Source organism: Harmonia axyridis, chromosome 1, assembly GCF_914767665.1.
Source record: "Harmonia axyridis chromosome 1, icHarAxyr1.1, whole genome shotgun sequence".
Classification (NCBI taxonomy): domain Eukaryota; kingdom Metazoa; phylum Arthropoda; class Insecta; order Coleoptera; family Coccinellidae; genus Harmonia; species Harmonia axyridis.
This window is the reverse complement of record NC_059501.1, coordinates 68,108,260-68,127,698: the sequence shown is the minus strand read 5'-3', so window position 1 is coordinate 68,127,698 and position 19,439 is coordinate 68,108,260. Positions and strand designations below refer to the sequence as shown.

Sequence of the window (19,439 nt, the reverse complement as noted above, 5' to 3'; positions counted from 1 at the left end):
AATGTTTTCTGTATTTGTCGATATGTATTTGCAATGACAAATCAAAGTGAAAAATTTACATTGTTTTTGTAGGTATTCGAATTCTAAATTCTAACTTCTACTTCCAAAACGTAAACTGTGAAAATTTCAAGAGAAAACATTGTTTTCTCTTTAATTCATTTCTATTATTGGAAATAATAAACCGAAATCAGTTCTAGAATTTCTCATTCTCATTCATATCTGATAATTAATTATTTGGCATATTAAAAGTAATTGAAATTTATACTAGATAGAAAAAAATTGAATTAATTTTCATGAAGAGATGATGATATTATTTTTGAAGTAATAGAATTCCTCGATAAAGCATATCCACATTACCGAAGTAGCACAACCAAAGTTATCTTCAAAATACTATCGATATCGGAAAATTGTTTCCTTGTAGGCTAAATTCCACCCTGGACGAAGTAGGCAGATAACCCGTCATTCGCTACAAACATATTAATGGTTGCAGGCTCACGGCGACCTCTATGAATGAAATATTGAACTAACATTCGTTTTGTTAGGAGATCCGTAACTCATGGATATATTGAAGAGAACTAATCGTGAACAGATCGCAAGACAGGAGTTAAATTTTGGTCTATTTATGAATTCATAGATGGCACAAAGGAATCTACTCCATTTTTAAATTTCATCTCAGAAACTTGATTCAAAAAACAACTATTACATCTATGAAGAATTCTATTCCAAAAATATTGGAATTATGATTTCAGAATTGAGCCTTCATTGAATTTTGAAATCAGTAGAAAAATATTGGATCGAATGTTCATGCTAATTTTGTGTGTATTTTATATCAAAGAGAGATTAAAAAGTATTTTCGTAAGATTTCAATCTCTCAGGATCTGTCGATCAGATTTTTTCGAATTTTTATTTTTATATAATATATTTAATCGATTCAGTGAGTTATCCAAAAATTCTGCCAGATTTTCTGATAAGATAACCGTTTGAACCACAGAATATCTCTGGAAGATCAATCTGTTTCATTTCGAATTTTTTCAGTTCAATGCTAAATGTTCTTGCATTTAGCATTTCTTCGATTTGATACCTCCTGCTATCTTCTTGGATACCAGAAGGACATAATTATCGTTGCAAGAGGACATTCAATCACAATGCGAAAAAATTCATTTAACTTCATTAAAAATATCGATTCTTTGCAATATATATAATTTGAAAATGTTCTCCCGCATTTGCTTCCGATATGGAAGACCATAGGTCGAATGGGGAAAAATCGAACCTTCTTAGAATGCAGTAGTATATTTTTATGATTTTGATTTTCTCAAGAAATACGTTCTTCGAAAGTGGTGAATAACATTGTTTTGAAGGTATCAGGTAAATTTTCATGACATTATATACACTTTACTCAATTGAGTTATTGTATTCAGAAGACTAAGTGAGGTAGAAGGTTCATTCGCAATTTCATAAAAAAAAATACATCTATACAATTTTGAACAAGAGCGCAAAAACTTCTGACTACTACTACTCTGGTCATTCATTGTAATATAAATTCAGACAGCGACCTCAAAGACACACATACCTACTTCAAGTCCATTGTTTCCATACAACAACAAAATGACACCACGCGAAATATCCAACTAGCACGAAACACAAAGTTGAGTCCTTGCTTCTTATGTTTGTTTGGGGAGAAGATGACTGAGAACTGACATCTTTGCAAAGGCTAGGCAGCACCAGTAGTACCTCACGAGATGTCTTTACAATAACACTGTAACCGGCTTAGTTTCACTTTCTAAAATGTTTTACGCGCATGGTTTGATCATCATCTTGGGTTATTTAACTACTTTAGGTGAGTCTGATTAATGAAATTTTACTGACATTCGAAAAACATTCAGGAATGCCTCAATAGGTTAAATATAATGGTAAAACGATTGAAGTGCATGTTTCGAGATTGAATTCTTCATGAAATCAATTGTTTTGGGAATTTCTTCAGTATTTTCTTTCAGTTCAAATTGAATATTTAGGTAAATAGGAAGCAAAACATCTTCGTCTGGTATTTCCGAAAAGTAGTTACCAATCGACAATTAATCTAATCGATTATAGAAGAACCGAACAAAGTATTATTTTTAAGCGTTTGTTTATCTCGCTGCACCTATTATGTACCTTCATGCTAGTTATTGAAATTGGAGAATATATTCTCTTGCAGTTTTCGTAAAAAGATTAAGCTCAGCTTGAACGTTTAGGCTTCGATTGATTCAAATCAGATGAAAGTGGAAAATGTTATGGTCAAAATTTTTACCTCACGTGAACAAAATAAGCAAAATAAGAATTTCTTTTCTGTGGCCTTACTTTTTTTCAACCCTTAACAGCGCAACCCATATAATATCGTCACAATGTCTGTTTTTTCGAATATCGAACCGGCAATGATCCCAAACGATAAGAGTATCTTGGAAACTACTAACTAGCAATATTTTTATGAGGCATGTTGGACAGAATCACCATATTATTTCGAGGTATAGAAACTCATAGATTGGACATTCTTAAAAGATCATCCGGTATAGTTAGAGTTCTGCGTTCTCCAACCAGGACCGGCTCGAAGAGAGCTAGCGTTTTGCTCTAATTCTTGAATTACCCCACCTATAACACACATGGAAAAGGAATTACATTTTTGGCTTAAGTCGAAATCACTTTTGCTGTTATTTGAAGCAAATCAACACTAGAAATTCCTGCTTTAGGGGTTATAGTGGAAATGGGCTTGTCGTTATTGTAATCGTGCATATTTATTGTTTTTTTTTTTTACCAAAATCTGGACCATTCCAACGGTGCAATAGGTGTAAAACAACGGGCACTCAAACGCGCATGACGCTATGTAAAGAGCTTTTCTTGAATTGTTTCTATTCAACAGGTGATTCTTAACTATTCCTCATGAGCATTTCCCTATATTTCCAAGAATTCATTAACAAACACGTTTTCGACGTTGAACTAATCAAATGAAAAGTTTTCATGCTAATATTTATTGCAATTGGTTGGAAATCCTTGATTCATTACTGTCAAATCTCAAACTCCTTCTCAATAAGTTTTTCCTGTGGTGATTTATCTGCTGAGAACGACTCAAAAGTCGTACCTATTTGAGTAGAGATATCTCCTTTTGTTATTGAAACTGTAATTAATTTTTTAGTTGGATGCAAGTTGATTCGGGAATATCGAATAAGCTAATTGTTGCTGTGTAATATATTCTTCTATCTTATAGAATATATTCCAACGTATAATAAACAAAAATAACTGGGTAATTTGTCATACATCGAATTTCGAGTCCAAACACAATAAAGATACTTATCCTCTTCAGAATAATAAAAATGACGTCAATATCGATTTGTAACATTATACATATTTTCAAGTCTTCATTCATTTATCTTCCTCAACCTTGGTTGTTCCATTTGATCGGAAAATTCCGATTGTAACCATCCGATATTCCAGTCAGGAAGTAAAAGTAATTTAAATAATTATCGATCATCCAGAAGTAATTTCTCATCGAAAATATTATAAAATATTTAATATCTCACAACCTGCTATGATCTCAATATTTTAGAATCAAATAGTATTAAAATTCCTTCAGTGAAATTTTTATGCGTCCTTGTAAAACACGTCGATATGAACTTCATTGAAATATTTACTTCTCCTGTAGAAATCAATTCAACATCTAGTATCTAACTAAAACATACGGATAAATAGTTGAAAATATCATTTTCTTCTGTTTAAGAAGAATTTATTAAGCACCTGAAATTCCAGCTTTGGTTTTGAAAGAGATAAAATTTCTTGTGTATGTGTCATCTCGATTTTCGAATAGGTACATATTTAGCCATATTCTCAACTTATTTAATTCATTCGAAGTTTAAATAGTTTCCCTTTGGACGAATTTAGATTTACCTATTGATTATCAGTAATAAGCGGAGAAAATGGGAACACGAAATTGCGTTAACTCATTTATTGTATTATAAATACTACTTCGTTCACCAAATGGAATCGAGAAAGTAAGTTCATGTTGGTTTTTCTTAGGTAGTAGCTCATTTCCAAGGTTAGGTTAGGTATATCTTATGCTTGGAAAAATTGTACCCAGAAGGATCCTCTGAATGTCAAGGACGGAGAAATTAAAAATGTGGAGGTACTGAGACGCGTAGGCAAGGATAGAGAGCTTGTTAACACGATCAAAAGACGAAAATTGGAATATCTAGGTCACATCATTAGAAGGAAGAAATATGATCTTTTGCAGCTCATAATTCAAGGCAAGATTAAGGAAAAACGTTATATAGGTAGAAGAAGTATGTCGTGGTTACGAATCCTGGAAGAGTGGTTCGGATGCACTTCTAACCAACCTTTTAAGACAGCAACGTCTAAAGTAAAGATAGCAATGATGACTGCCAACTATTGTCTCGGAAAAGGCACTTGAGGAAGAATAAAGGGTGGCATAGCTCATTATGAAATGGATAAATCTTCTCATCTGAGTCTAATCAGAAAAAAAAGCTGAGGAAAAAAAGTGTTCTTCTGTACTGTTAAAATATTATGTGTACAACTTTGCTTCTGCCGTTTTTCAATGGATGGCTGCAACGGTAAGTGGTAATCGAAATAGATATATCGAAGATGTCGTACAATAAGCTTAGGTATTTGTAGAATCACTCATCGAAATATTAGTTGCTTTGTGTCTGTATCACAAATTTATTCTAAATTAAACATGTCAGCTTACGAGCCAAATTCTCGTCATTTGCGGGAGGTTTTAATTGTCTACTTCAATATAAATTAATTTGCAGCTGAGGCTCATCGAATACTCTGAAATACCTAAAGTAAGGCCGCTATTAATGAAAAAATATGCCGAGAGTGGTTTGAACGCTTCAGGAATGGAAGACCAGCATGGCGGTGGAAGAGAAAGGTTTTCGAATATGCAGAATTGGAGGCATTACTTGATCAATACTATTGTCAAACGCAACAAGAATCAGCAGGATCATTGGAAGTGACGCAAAAAGCCATTTCAAAAAGCCTGAGAGTCATGGGAAATTGGGTGCCGTACGAGTTGAAGCCAAGATATATGGAACGGCGTTTGTTTGCTTGTGAACAGCTGCTTGCAAGGCAGAGAAGGAAGGTATTTTTGCATTGCATTGTGACTGGAGACGAAAAATGGTTCATTACGATAATCCCAACTGCAGAAAATTATGGGGATATCCTGGCCATGCTTCCACATCGAAGGCCAAACCGGATATTCACGGTTGCAAGGTCATGCTCAGTATTTGGTGGATCCAGCTCGGCGTGATGTATTATAAGTTGTTAAAACTGACTGAAACAATCACAGGTGATCGTTATTTAACGCGATTAATGCTTTAGAGCCGAGCATTGAAAGACAAATGGTCGCATTACAACGGGAGACATGGTAAAGTGATTTTACAGCATGACAATGTTAGACCCCATGTTGCGAAAGTGGTCAAGACATACTTGGAAACGTTGGAATGGGAAGTCATACCTAAACTGCCGTTTTCTCCAGACGTTGCTCCCTCGGATTATCACTTGTTTTGACCAATGACCTGGCTGACCAGAACTTCCGATTCGTGGTTCGCTTCAAAAGATGTTTTTTCAACGCGGGATTCATACGCTGCCCGAAAGATGGGAGAAAGTAGTGGCCAGCGATGGACAAAATTTGAATCATAAATGTATCAGCAGTTTTTATATAAAACTCAGAATTTCGGAAAAAAACGAAGGAAGCAAAATTGTACGCCTATGTATGTTTATGTATGAGTTAAAGATTCATCATGTATGAATAACCCGCAATATTTTGTCAAATTAAGATTTTGTATAATATGTTTTACAGTTATATTCGGAGACCTTTAAGATGTGGGAGCAAGCCATAGCACACCTTGTCGAATTGAACTCGATCTAAGATTAGGTACCTCGGGAAGTCAAGTTAAAAAGTCATTATATCTAATACAATAACTTCTTAAATGACTGATTACCAGTTCTTCGCAGATCTCTAATAAATCTTAACCGAATACTTTTCAATTAATTACGAAAGTATTCTTCCTAATTCCCTGTATTAATTGAGCCATAGGAAGGTTTTATTTTCGGAAAGAGTAATCCGCTACTTTGTGGATGTAACAAATGGAATTTCAGCATAAAGAGGCGCTTGCCTTTGAACTGGATACCACAATAGGCGGTGAAGTTGCAGATTCCAAACTTTCGAATTAAACTATAATTGGAAGCTTGCAGTCTACCAAACCTAGTCAGAACTTACGGAAGAAGTGTTTTGCGTTTAGGATGTATGGAAACAAATTAATTGTTTGTAGGTAGGTACACCTGCATATACAGGTTGCTCCTTGAAGGAATGCTGATAATTAAGGGGACGATTATTGCCATTTAAAAAAAAAACATGTGAAGGAAAAGCGTGAACATAGGTAGGTACTAACTTTTGAGAGAACAATTTTCTACACTTCTTCAATGCATAGAAGTGCATAATGCATAAAAAATATTATTATTTTGCCAGTGGCAAAAATAGTTTCGCATTGATAATTTTCAGAGCAAAAAATACTTATTGCGTTTAGAATAATTGTTTTTGAAATTCTCATTCCTTTATGAGCAAATTTTATTTCGATCGACGTATGGTTTTCGCTCAAACAAATACATTTTACTTCATGGTAGCTGGGTTACTGTTGAATGGAAATATTTATGTGCCACACGGAACTCAAATCTGCGCCTGTCTGACATCGTTAAATTGTCAAAACAATGATCTAATGAAATATGGATTGCGCGTAAAAAGAGATAATTCGATATATAGTAATCATTTCATCGCAATGCTTGTAGTTTTCAAATTTGAGCCGGGAACGGTCATTAACGATACTGACAAAAATTCGTCGTCAAATTTTATTCTGTCCATCTGGCCGTATGGATTTCCTACTTTTTCAAGCTTTTAGAACGCTATACCTACCATAAATTAAGAAAAATCACTTTAATTTTTTAATTACTAATTGATTACGTCGCGTTTTGAAAATTAGAAATGCAAATAATAGGTGTAGTGAAAAGAAATCCATTATTTTTCTAATTCTAATTGTCCAGTTTTAATTGTCCGATCGGGTTCTACTAGAAACTAGATGGTGTTAGAAAGATGAAAATGTAGGAAGTGTTCATGGTCCTGATAATGTAACAGCCAAATACGATCATCGTGCACACTGGAAGGTAAATTGTCGAAAATGTCGATAAATTCAATGACATTGTCGAATCTGACCGTCATGTAAGCACTATTTCGACTGCCCAAGTGCTAAAGATTACACAAAAAACCGTTCAGAACCATTAGCATAAGGCTGGTCTCAGCTCTATGTGAGGGTACAATACGCAAAAAAACTCTTGGATCGAATTTCCATCAGCGAAATGCTTCTGAATCGCAACAAATCGACCCATTTTCGAAATGGTTGGTGACTGGTGATGAAAAGTGGATCACTTACGACAACGTCAAGCGAAAACGGAAGTAGTTGAAATCTACTATGAGCTGCTTTCCTATAGCACAACTGTTAACTCGGAACTGTACTGTCATATATTGGACCGTTTGAAGGAAAAATCACCTGAAGCGCTTAGCTTCAGCCAATGGGAGAGTAATTTAAAATGTTGCTTCTATACATATAGAGAATAACAATTCAAAGCCTCTTACAACATTTCGTGCTGATAGCTTCATCAGAATAATATCAGAGAGAATATTATGATCTCCGAGGGCGCAATTGGCGCAAAAATGAACGAGCACTCCAAACCCCTCCTCATTGTTTTCCCAAATGTTTTTTATAAGAAATAATAAACTGAATTTTAATGTTGATACAAGAATTTTGCTTCTTTCTTCCGTTGATGTTCGATCGGAAAAATTTAAAAATAATGAAAAAAGTTTAAAAATATGAAAATCAAAAGGAGTAATGATACTGATCCTTGAGAGGGGTTTATATCACGTGGCATTCTCGTGATCTGCTCAACTACTCCTCAGCGTTTTTGAATTTCCACCATTTTTCAGGATTAAGCAATCTCAAACATTTCTCTGATTTACCGTCCTCTCCTACCACAGGCAAAATTTCAAAAAACCATTTAAACATCTTCATTTTAAATTTCAGAAATAGGAATTTTCTGCCTTTGACATGAATTTTTGTATAATATTTTTTAAATTGAAAATTCATGAAAAACTAAATATTTGTTCGGAAACTTATATTTATTCTTCAATAAATATTAACATTATTGTTTTTTTTCCATTCCAAAAAAATTAATACAGGTATAAGAACTTTCTGCAATGATGAACACATTAAAATGAATAATATTGAAAAGAAAACCTCATATAAACCGATGGTCTCTAGCGTAAAATAAAGCTCATTAATTTTTGAGCTGATCGCCTCTTAATAGGATGTGAATAGACGTTAGAGTGTATTCATCATTCAAACTTTCATTCCTGATTCAGATTCTCATGCTGTAAATTCTATATATTCCGTTTCGGTGACTGATTATCCTATTGGTTTTCTAGGTGGATCGCAGGAAGGGCCAAGAATAAAGAGGACCAGACCATCGGATGCTGGAAATGACGTAGATAGCGAACTGGATGAAAGGAACAATCAATTACAGGCCAATTACGTTCCTCCTGGTTTTATAAGTCCCTCTGTGATCGAATATCTGGAGCTAGGGAAATCCATCCCAGGTATGTTTGAACTAAATCAATCTATTGAGGTTAGAAGGTCCTGTACACTCGGTATTCTTTATCCTGCAAACTAATTGCTTGGAGTTAGTCAACTCTCATCGATGATGATTACACTAGACTACCTAGTGATTAAAATATCAGTTGCTCTCATTCTTATTTCATAACTGTCATTGGATTACGCACAAATCGATGTTTGTGAGTAGTACCGATATCAAGACAAGTAGTTCATGTTAACGAAGAAGCGACAAGATATGAGAAAGTCTTCGAATCATGGTTCGTTGAACCGTTCAATATGAGGATCGACAATATTTGAGGCTAATGTTAGACAATCCTGGTTTTAAACAAATAAATCGCGTTCCTATAGACGATGTTGCCCTCTAAGGACACTATTAATTTTGTATAGGTACCTATGAGGTTATATTTGGCAGGGGACATCTTGCGATTACAAATTAGTAGGATTATAAACTCAAACGGGATGAAAATTCCCTTAGGACTCTCAAATGGCAACATGACGAACAACGTTCGTCTCAGTGTAAAAAACTCGTTGGTCGTAAAGGGTTGATTGTATTAAGTGAGTATCTGATCGAATTTTGATTTGCTGTAATATTCTAAGTATTATTTCATTAGATGTTAACACTATTCTCTGGCAAAGATCTAGGTATTGTCTAAACACGACAATCTTTAAGTGGCCCACTAAAATTCAAGAGGTGTCAAATCAAAAGAACTTGGAGGCCATTCAATTGGACCTCTCTACTTCATAAAGTACTTGCTGTGAACCATCTCAGTAATTAGTAACTGAAATTTATTAACTCGCTCATCGAAAAAAAAAAATATAATATGAAAAACCAGTGATACTTTTCTCACGAAAAGTTCTGACTCACGCAGACGCAAAGCAAAACGACTGAATAAAGTATAATTGAAACAAAAATCTACATGCACAATTTTGTGACATCTTGAGTTTGTAGGTTTACTCGATCAGTATAATTACACCTTGAATACTGAAAACTGAATGTTTGCTCTTGTTTTACTCATTTCAATTAATTAGATACAGGTATACGTGTATATGCAATTCTTAAAGACATGGGGGAATCGGAACATTGTCATGTGGTATTCTACATCTACGTTAGATTTAGACGAAAAATCTATATTTTTCGATAACTGACAAAGATAAACTGAATAAAGTATATAGATATATTTGAAATCAGGAGAAAGAGCTTTGCCGATTAGAAAAATGAAATACAGGGTGTTCCATTCAAAAAATACCAGTTCACATAAAATTTTCAGGTTTAAAATGCTATTTTGTATTTCCTAGTGCTGAATTCTGAAAAAATGAAAAATACTTCATATTTTCCGATTTAAACGTTTTTGTAAGACCAATATTGACTGAAATAGCTATTGAATAAAATATAAACAATCACCCTGTACATACTTTAATTATAGATATCTGAATGGAATTTGCTACGCGTATAGTCAGTGATTATAATTCCACCTCAACTCAAAATACGTTGCTGAGTCTTGTTCTGAACTCACATTCTTGAGAAGTTCGTGAGTATTCTGCAATAATTAAATAATGAAGTGAGTTGGCAATCAGCGACACATGGCTCACCATAACAATGAGGAAGAATAATTACTTCTAATTCATATGTTCCAATTGTGCAAGTAGCATTGTGAATACTACGGGGTGTCACAATAATGAAATTGAATGTAGAATTTAGTTACACAAGACTTAATTGGTGATAATACATTCCGATGAAATTGTCGCAAAACAAGAATCTTCATCGAATAGTAAAATGATGGACATCGGTGGAAAAACAGCAACTACCCAAATCTTGATAGACAAATTCATATCATTGAATTATTGATTACCTTTTAATTTATGAATTATTACCACCAATGAGACTTGGATTATTGTACATTACATAGCTATATGTTGTCTCCAAAGGCGGTTTCAGCGCAAAGCTCTCAAAAACTCCTTATTTCAAACCTGTGCAAAATTCAAACTAGGTTCGATCTGTTGTCACTGAAGTATTAGTTTTTTCTTTAATTTTCTATGGTTTCTATGGTTGATGCAGTTATTTTAAATTTTTCCATAGAATTTTAAATTTTCATTTAATTGTAACACCCAAAATCTCAACACCGTCGATTTTGTGGTAACGGAAATATTGAATGAATATGAATATTGTGAAGAAACCATGGAGAGATCGAAAAAATAAAAAACCTTACATTGAAGGCTATGCAATAAATTGTTATTCTTTTTGTTTGCGTCTAGATATTTTTTTCGTAAGTTATCGTCTTTGAGGGCGAAGAGAAAAAATTTAATCGTCTTTTTTTTTCGACAAACAAATTCGATAATCACAAACATTTGTCCACTAGAAAAAGCACGCAAAACATTCGCTAAATCATCTGTTATTCAGATATCAAAGGAAGAAGGTATTCATACCGAAGGATTTTTAATGCTTTAAACTTAATAGAAATACAATGTGAATTGTTAGATTACGTATCAACTTCCGAACCATATGATAAACACCTTCGAAACCTATATTATACCTACATATTACATAAATCAATTGTCATTATTCATTCATGTATTCCTTTTCGATCACGCCATATGTTCAAATGTAAACAAAACGAGATGACAGATTCAAAGAAATAGCGAAAATTGATATTGAAACCTTGATAGCAAGGCAGTCAAGCGTTTGCCAAGTTTACCAAGAAAATCGTAATGAATAATTTCCATTGACTGATTTGTTTTACTGTATTGGTCCATTTAGTGGAAAGAATATTGTTGACCTTTTATTTCTTTGAATATTTATTGCAAAAACTAGTTAACAATACAGGTTTTGAGGATGATTCGGAAAACTTTGAGTCCTGTGACCATCAGTGTAGAACTATTTATGTTCATAGTAATAATTATGGTGGAGTCGAAAAAAACTAACGTATAGTAAAGTTATTCTTATAGATAATTATCGAATCAAACGTTACCTACATTTCCGATATGAAAACAACATAATTCTCATCTTATCCTACGAATTAAACTCTTCTGAAAAAAATAAGATTCGCTGGTTTATTTCTCTTGCCCACTAATTAAGTCAATGAGACCCAGGCCTAGCGCACCACTTTTTTTCAGTTAGTAAAAAGCCCCAAAAGATTCATTGATGTGTGACTCTGGATCAGTATATTAAAGATGCTACATTTATTATTTAAAAAAAAATGAATAGAAATTAGTTAAGAGTATTGATGAAACACTACTTTTCAATGATAAAAATACTGTGCAAGCAAAGCATTGGCTTGATACGTGATATTCAGACTCTGCTCCAGCCACAAAAACGGTCATAAGGTGGTTTACTGACTTTGAACATGATCGACGATGCTAAGTCCTCTAGTAGCTCGAATTCGGCAGTGGTTTCAGAAAACGAGAAAAATGGTTTTAATGGCAAATTGAAGTTGCAAGTGATAGAGGTGGAGTTGAAGATATCAGTAGCCAGTGTAGTCATATTTTTAGAGTACATTTTGACCATGAGAAAGCTTTGCTTCAACCGCTCTTTGGAGCTCTCAAGTGGAAATAACAGGAATTTTATTTCCATATTTAACATCGATGAATATTGGATTCACCACTTCACTCCAGAGTCGAAGAGAGTGTCAGCTAATTCGAAAGCAGTCTGTGAAAGCCGTCCAAAGCGACCAAAATCTCAAAACATTAAATGGCAAGATTATGGTTAAATTGAATATGATTTTATTTCCCAAATACTTGATGATTACAAAAGAGCAAAATACTAAGAAGGGGAAACAAGTCAAAGTTACAACCACAACATCAACACTGAGACAATCTCTTATACCTAATAATAGAAACTTCAGTACAACAATGTATCACAGTAACTTCTAAATTCAGAATATCTTAACAAAGGTAAAACCATAAACAGTGAATATAAGAGAACGATATTGGATCGATTGAGTGCAGAAATTAAGAAAAAACGTCCTCAAATTCAAAAGAAAAAACTCCCTTTCTCCAAGACAATGGACCTAATCACAAAGCGATGAACAGCATGGTCAAATTGAAAAATTGCGCTTGCAACTGCTTTACCACCTAGCTTATTCTCCAGATCTGGCCCCCAGTGCAAACTGGCTTTTTGCAGACCACTAAAGATTGCTCCAGAGAAAGAAATTTAGCTATAATAAAGAAGTGATGGCCGAGGTCGAAGCCTACTTCGAAAACAAAGACAAATAATGTATTGAAAAGTTAGAGAAAAGTTGGGGTACATATATGAATCGAATTGTATATGATACTCCTGGGGGACGTATGACAACTTATAGTTATCAGAAAAATATTTTTTGATCTATATGAATAATTTCACAACAGAAAACTGTTCAGGAAAGTGGAGAACTAGACCTTTTTCTCCAATTTTTGTATTATACATTTCCTAACATCAATCGGGAAAAATTCAGAGTATGAAATGGTATTATTAAGTATCGAGAACGGTAAGGACAGTTTACCAATCGAAGACAATAGTTTGGAAGAGGAGCGCAGCGACGACTCCAATTATTGCCTGAAATCAGAAGTTTGAGATACTCATAGCGTTTTTTGCATGAAAGACACACTTTCTACATAAACTACAAAATAATTACCCAAAATAATAAGAGTCATTCGTGGGTTTAAAGTCGATGATGTGTAGGAATATAATAGAAGGCATTGTCTTGGTGATGAAAGCTTATCGATTGTAGATTGTCAAAGTGACAATAATTAACTGAATTTACTTATAATATAATTAAAAAATGAGCAAAAGCGAATCTTCTGAAGAAAAATTATTTCTAAAAACCTATGAAATCGGCTGTTCTGCAGTTATTGAAATTCAAATTGTTTTTGTATTATTTCATTATGTCAATGAATATTAGGTCATTTTAACTAACCGTTCGCTGAACGGTAAGTGATTCACTTACTGTTATTTTTATCTTAGCAACCAGTAAAAATAATCTACCGATCTAGCAACGAACGCGGTAACTAACAAAAGTCGTTCTGTCGTGAAAAAATTATATTTTCAAACAATTCCGGATGTCTATTAATGAAAATAACGAACCGAAAGTTACGGCTACTCATAACTAGTAATCTATTCTTATAATTCACGATCTACAAGATTTATTTCCCTCAGTTACAACACCATGACCCCTACAATTTCATTGTTCAACTTACCAATTAATCTGAACAAATCATTCTAGTTGAATATCATCACGCTTTCTCAATTATCAAAACATGTTTTTTCATCTCGTGAATTTGACATATTCAAATACCAATGTCAAAGTCATAAAAATGGCTGGGAAGTCTAGAAATTCTGAAGAAGATACACGCCCACAAGGTGTTATTTGAATAGTTTATTCATGCATAAACATATTCGCTACTTCAGGTTTTCTGACGCGAACATCTGTTTTCAACACTGACTTTTTTGTTGACGTTAGGAAGTAGAAAACAGCAAAAAAGTGCCCTGAAGATGAGTTTATTTCGAGAGCATGAACTCAATGGCGTAAGCGTTATAAAGGTAAATAGAAATAGGGCAAATAGGCAAATTCATAAAATCCTTTGTAGGTCTACTGTGTACTATGTACGCATGAATGAACGAGCGTTCAAAAGCCTCTAACTTTCACTTCAGTGCTTTCCTAATGATTTCCTTTATTCCATTTGATTTTCTATGGTTATGACGCAAATATTGAACAAAAATTCCAAAGGAAACCTGAAATTGTTATTTTCTATATCCACCCACAATCTCAATCCTATCGGATCTGTGGTATTTTTCAATATTCTCCTTGGATTTTCTTTGATGTGATCCGCTTGAGCCTGGGCACGGATCTTGAAACTGTTTTTTCATATCAACACCCAAAATTTCAACTCCCTCGGTTTGTGGACACGGAAATATTGGGCAATTTTTTTTATATTCTCCTTGAACTATCTATTCTTCTGGTATGGAACCATTTGTTTGTCTGAAGTTTTCGGTAAATTCAAAGACACAAACCTAAAACGATTAATCATCTTGTATCATGACAATGCTCGCTCACACACATCAAATGCAACGAATGAGTATTTGGACGCACAAAAAATCAAATTTACAGCCCCGACTCGGCACCGAATGACTTCTTCTTCTTCCTAGAAACTAAAAATAAACTTCGTGGACAACGATTTTCATCGGCCGAAGATGCGGTTGAGGCCTTCAAAACCCATGTTTTAGATTTACTATCTTCTGATCGGAAAAAATTTTTCGAATGATGGTTCAATCGCATACGAAAGTGCATAAATCCTAAAAGGCAATTATTTTGAAAAGCAATAAAAATATCTTGCATCAAATCGTTTTTTTTATTTTTTGTATTTTCAATACATAAATAGTAACCCTCGTACTTGTCAAATGTCAAAAGATGACAGCTTCAAATATTTCAGACGTTTCGTTAGAAATATTCGCCTCCTACTTTGAAGGCTCGCGCGGTATAATACTCATTGTTACTTTTTTTGTTAATGAGTTGGGAGATAATATAAGATAGAAGGATTCATTAACCGTTGAGTAAACCTACCACGTTTTTATCAATCACTTCGGTCCTTGTAACATTCACCAAGAACCAAGATAAATATAACCAAACACGACAACCATTTAAGTGCATTTTCAGTGAGATTTCTCATTGTTCTGTAGTAGGTACCCAATCAAATTTGGGTCAGCGAATGAAACCTTGGCTTTGTCAAGGTATGATTCTGTTACGTTTAAGTCTGAAATCGTGAATTATTCATTTCGGATCTTAATGAGAGTTGTATGAATTTAAACATAATTATTATAATATCTCTCTTTGTTTCCAGAAATGTTACAACATATCTAGTAGGTGTGCTTTATGCGACATGGACACCTTATCAAACATATTGTGTTCGTCTTATCGAGTGATATAAATACAAGATATGAAACGTTATTCGATTAGTGTTTTTCGATTTTCAAAGGGAATATGTATCGAACAATATCTCATGCAATGATCTAATAATATGATATCTAATAATAGATGGCGTGGAAATAGAGGAATCGACTGCAACATCAAAGTGACACGCATAATGTATGCATCAGCTGACCCGAATCACAAAATAGTTTAAATACATACATAATAACTAGATCAATATCATTAAATCATCGGTTGAAATTTAAATTTCAAACTCCATATTTTCTGTGATCGTCACGTGACTGGAGTCTCCAATTTTCTCTCTTTAATGTTGGAGTCAATGCTCGGCACTGCACGATCGACTGAGGACGTATCTATGTATTGTTAGATCATTGATCACAGGAGACATATGAATAAATTGGTAATTTTTTATGTAAGGTTAATACTATATAAAAAACAAAATTTACAACCATAACATCATTACGAATTCACATGATTTAAAGGCAAAGATATAGTCCTTATATTCGGTCAAGTTGTTCAATTTCAAAAATGAAAATTAATACAGGGTGTTCCACCAAAACCGTTGATAAGAATATTTCGAAGAAACTCGAGATAAACACTTGGAATTTTATAGTTGGGCTTTGTTGGGAAAGGTGGGTTCTCAAAAAACCCTCCGGTTTACCCAAAATGATACCAACTTTCGTTTTTAAATTTGACACCCAGTGTTTTTAGTCATAATCAAATCACTCATTGCTTTAATGTATCATTTCCATTTTTTTCCAGAAAAGTTATCTGAAATCTTCTTATTTTCTCGAATAGAACTCAATTATAATGTTGATAACTTTCAGAGTTTTGCAGGAAAATTTCTAAACTTCTATCAGAAGACATGCCAATGCTTCTCCTCCGTAAATCAAAAATTCAAACGAACATACAGTGTGTTCCGATTTAAATGTCAAGGTCAGTCATGACAAAAAACTAAGAAACTCATTTTTTTCAAATGAGAACCAGGAGAACCTATTTTTTGATTAGTTAGATGAAAGTTACCTCAAAAAGTAGTGTTTAAGTGTAATACATTCGTAAAATACTGCTTCAATTTGGTTATTGATTTCTCCCGACAAACTTCAAGTGTTTATCTTGAGTCTTTCTTAAAAATTTTCTGCTCAACTTCCTTCGAGAACACCCTGATGTATAGAGAAAATGTTCAACAAGATATCACATGACTCCTATTCTCATTGAAAAAATCTGAAAGATGAGGGTGCAGCCTAGGGAGTAAAGGCCTTTTTGCATAGCACTTGTAGGAACTCTTAGATTCTTAGAGATATCACATAGGGGTAATAGAATGGGGATAGAAAAATCGCTAGAGTATAAATAAGCTTACGTAGCTTCCGCTATTTCCACTTTCAACTGCTCATTCATTCAACTTCCATAATTCCCCAAAATTCAGCTTGGGGCTTTGAAAATTTGAAAAAATCATTAATATTTTTTGTATTCCTTCAAAGGCAGGCCAGGCACTGACTATCCAGTCCTAGGTACAGTACCTTACACCAATTTTTACTGCGACGACCAAGCCTATCCTGGATTCTATGCTGACGAGGAAGCAAGGTGTCAAAGTTGGCATTACTGTGACATCGACGGAAGGCAAACGACGTTTCTGTGTCCGAACGGAACCCAGTTTAGCCAAGCTGTTTTCGTTTGTGATTGGTGGTTCAATGTTAGATGCGACCTGAGTTCGAAGTAAGTCTTATTTGTAGATTAGTTACTCGTACTATTAGTTAGTAGTACTAGTAGTACTAATTATTGAGGAAGGTATTATATTCATCATGTTTTTATTCAGCTTCCTGAAGGGTACCTTAAATAAGAATTTTAATGGTTTCAGTAGATCTGATTGTCATATGTCTACATCCCTGTCCCCTCGAGTTCTAAATGGTCGATAGTGTTTCAACGGAGTCTGGATACTCATCAAATTAAATCTTAAAAAAATTGCATGCAGTAAATGAAAATACAATTTATTCACAAAAAAGAAGAATAGGTACCTATAATTTAAGACCCGAGCCTAAATAGTAAAAACTCATTTTTCTTTAAAATTATACGTTATTAGTCAAGATAGTCACTGGTTATAATATTATATACCTCAGCGATGTAATTAGTTTATGAAATATAATATAATATAGTTTATAAAATAAACTTTTTTCTTCTTCTTCTTCTTCAAGGGTGATACCTATAATTTTCCAATACCATTTTTCTAGAAAAAATTTTTTCTCTTTCATTAGAGCCAAATTTCTCTTCCTGATGTAGTCTGTGTGGCGCTAAATTTCATTGAGGGGTCAATATTCTTCCTCGTTTCGAACATTAAATCTCAAACTGTTGATTTTTTCCTAACCATGATATCGTTTGCATCATTCTCTATTTCCTTCCTTCACTAATTCACTATTCACTAGTTTTCTTTGTCTCTTGTCTTTGTTTTGAAAGTGATTATCTTTTACTTTCCTCAACCAAAGTTCACTTTTTCAATTAAATCACCAAGAACTTCATTATTTCATTGCGACATTTTTCAATATGTACATGAAATTTACGAACTTAGTTAAGAACTACTAAGGAACTGAGTCCTGTTTAGATACACCTTATGACCACACCCTTATCAAGTCTACTCGTCTGTCAGCAGAACAGTAGGAAACATGTATTCAGTATAGAATATATAATTTCTGACACCTGACAGGCCTGAACAGTTACCCTGTCAGGTTTACCTGATAGTGGGTGGTTAGCATTTGTCGAAAATTCTTTACTGAATTCATATTTTCGATTAATTAATAATCTGTTTATAACTGCGAAATAATTTTTTTATTATATTAAATTAATTGTAATGCTTATGATATTTCTTTGATATATTTTTTGTTTCAGATTGTATGTCATCAACAGTAGGTTGTATGGTAGACCAAAACTTGATCCAACACTTCCTCACCGATCCATAACAAAACAACTGTTGGAAAATATATTCAATGATGAAGAGAGAAAATAAAATACTTCAAGAAAATCCAACCTTCGAACAAAAATTTTCTGAGGACTTGAAATGATAAGTCCAAATATGTGTTTAAGTTATTTTAAGTGGCTCTGTAAATAAAATTAGATTTCGCTCTTCTCTCGAGATTTGTCGGATAATTCTCCTGAAAATTTTAACTGTAAATATATATTTTTTAATTCCGTGTATTTTTATGAGTAAAACAAGTGCAAATCTGAAGAAATCTCAGAAGGAAGAGCCCCTCAAGAGTGGTGATTAGATCAGATAATCTCAATTATAAATATAGAGTGAAGCTAGAACCAGGAATGATTACGTTTAACTTTTGAATGCATTATACAAAACGAAATGATGTAAAAAATTTCGAAAATCAATCTTATTCATTATGTTCTAAATTTCCGAATTGTCCAAAATTTATCTATAACTTTCCAGAAATTATTTTTTCATTTGGAATGGTTGTTTCCAGTAGTAATGTGAGTTTGTCCGGGATGGTTCTCGTTTAGATTCGTCAGATCATTTTAAGAAAGAGAGTCCTATTTACATGGACCCATAAACGCTTTGTTCTCAAGATACTGGATGTTAAAGTTCAACATTTTTTTGCTCATACCTTCCCTCTACAATATATAATATAACTGATATTTGGTATAGATATTCCACTTTAAAGATTTTATCATGTGACATGCTAATTTCGAATGCAAATCTTCAGGATGATATTTCTCAGTGCCATGAACTTTGTGAATCGCTTGGACAAAAAGTCCTGCATATGGTATACCGATGGATCAAAATCAGAGGGAAGCACAGGTATTGGGGTATGTGGGCCTAAATCGGGGCTCTCTAGATCCCTGG

General features: G+C 33.7%; 1 protein-coding gene across 1 annotated transcript; it reads left to right on the top strand.

Annotated features, from left to right (window-relative positions):
* The first annotated feature begins 1,632 nt into the window (after positions 1-1,632).
* Positions 1,633-18,780, top strand: LOC123681770. Its single transcript, XM_045620061.1, has 4 exons — positions 1,633-1,837; positions 8,516-8,686; positions 17,080-17,314; positions 18,479-18,780. Exons 1-4 carry the CDS (start codon positions 1,786-1,788, stop codon positions 18,594-18,596), a joined length of 576 nt encoding a protein of 191 aa, XP_045476017.1. The 5' UTR covers positions 1,633-1,785; the 3' UTR covers positions 18,597-18,780.
* The last annotated feature ends 659 nt before the right edge of the window (positions 18,781-19,439 follow it).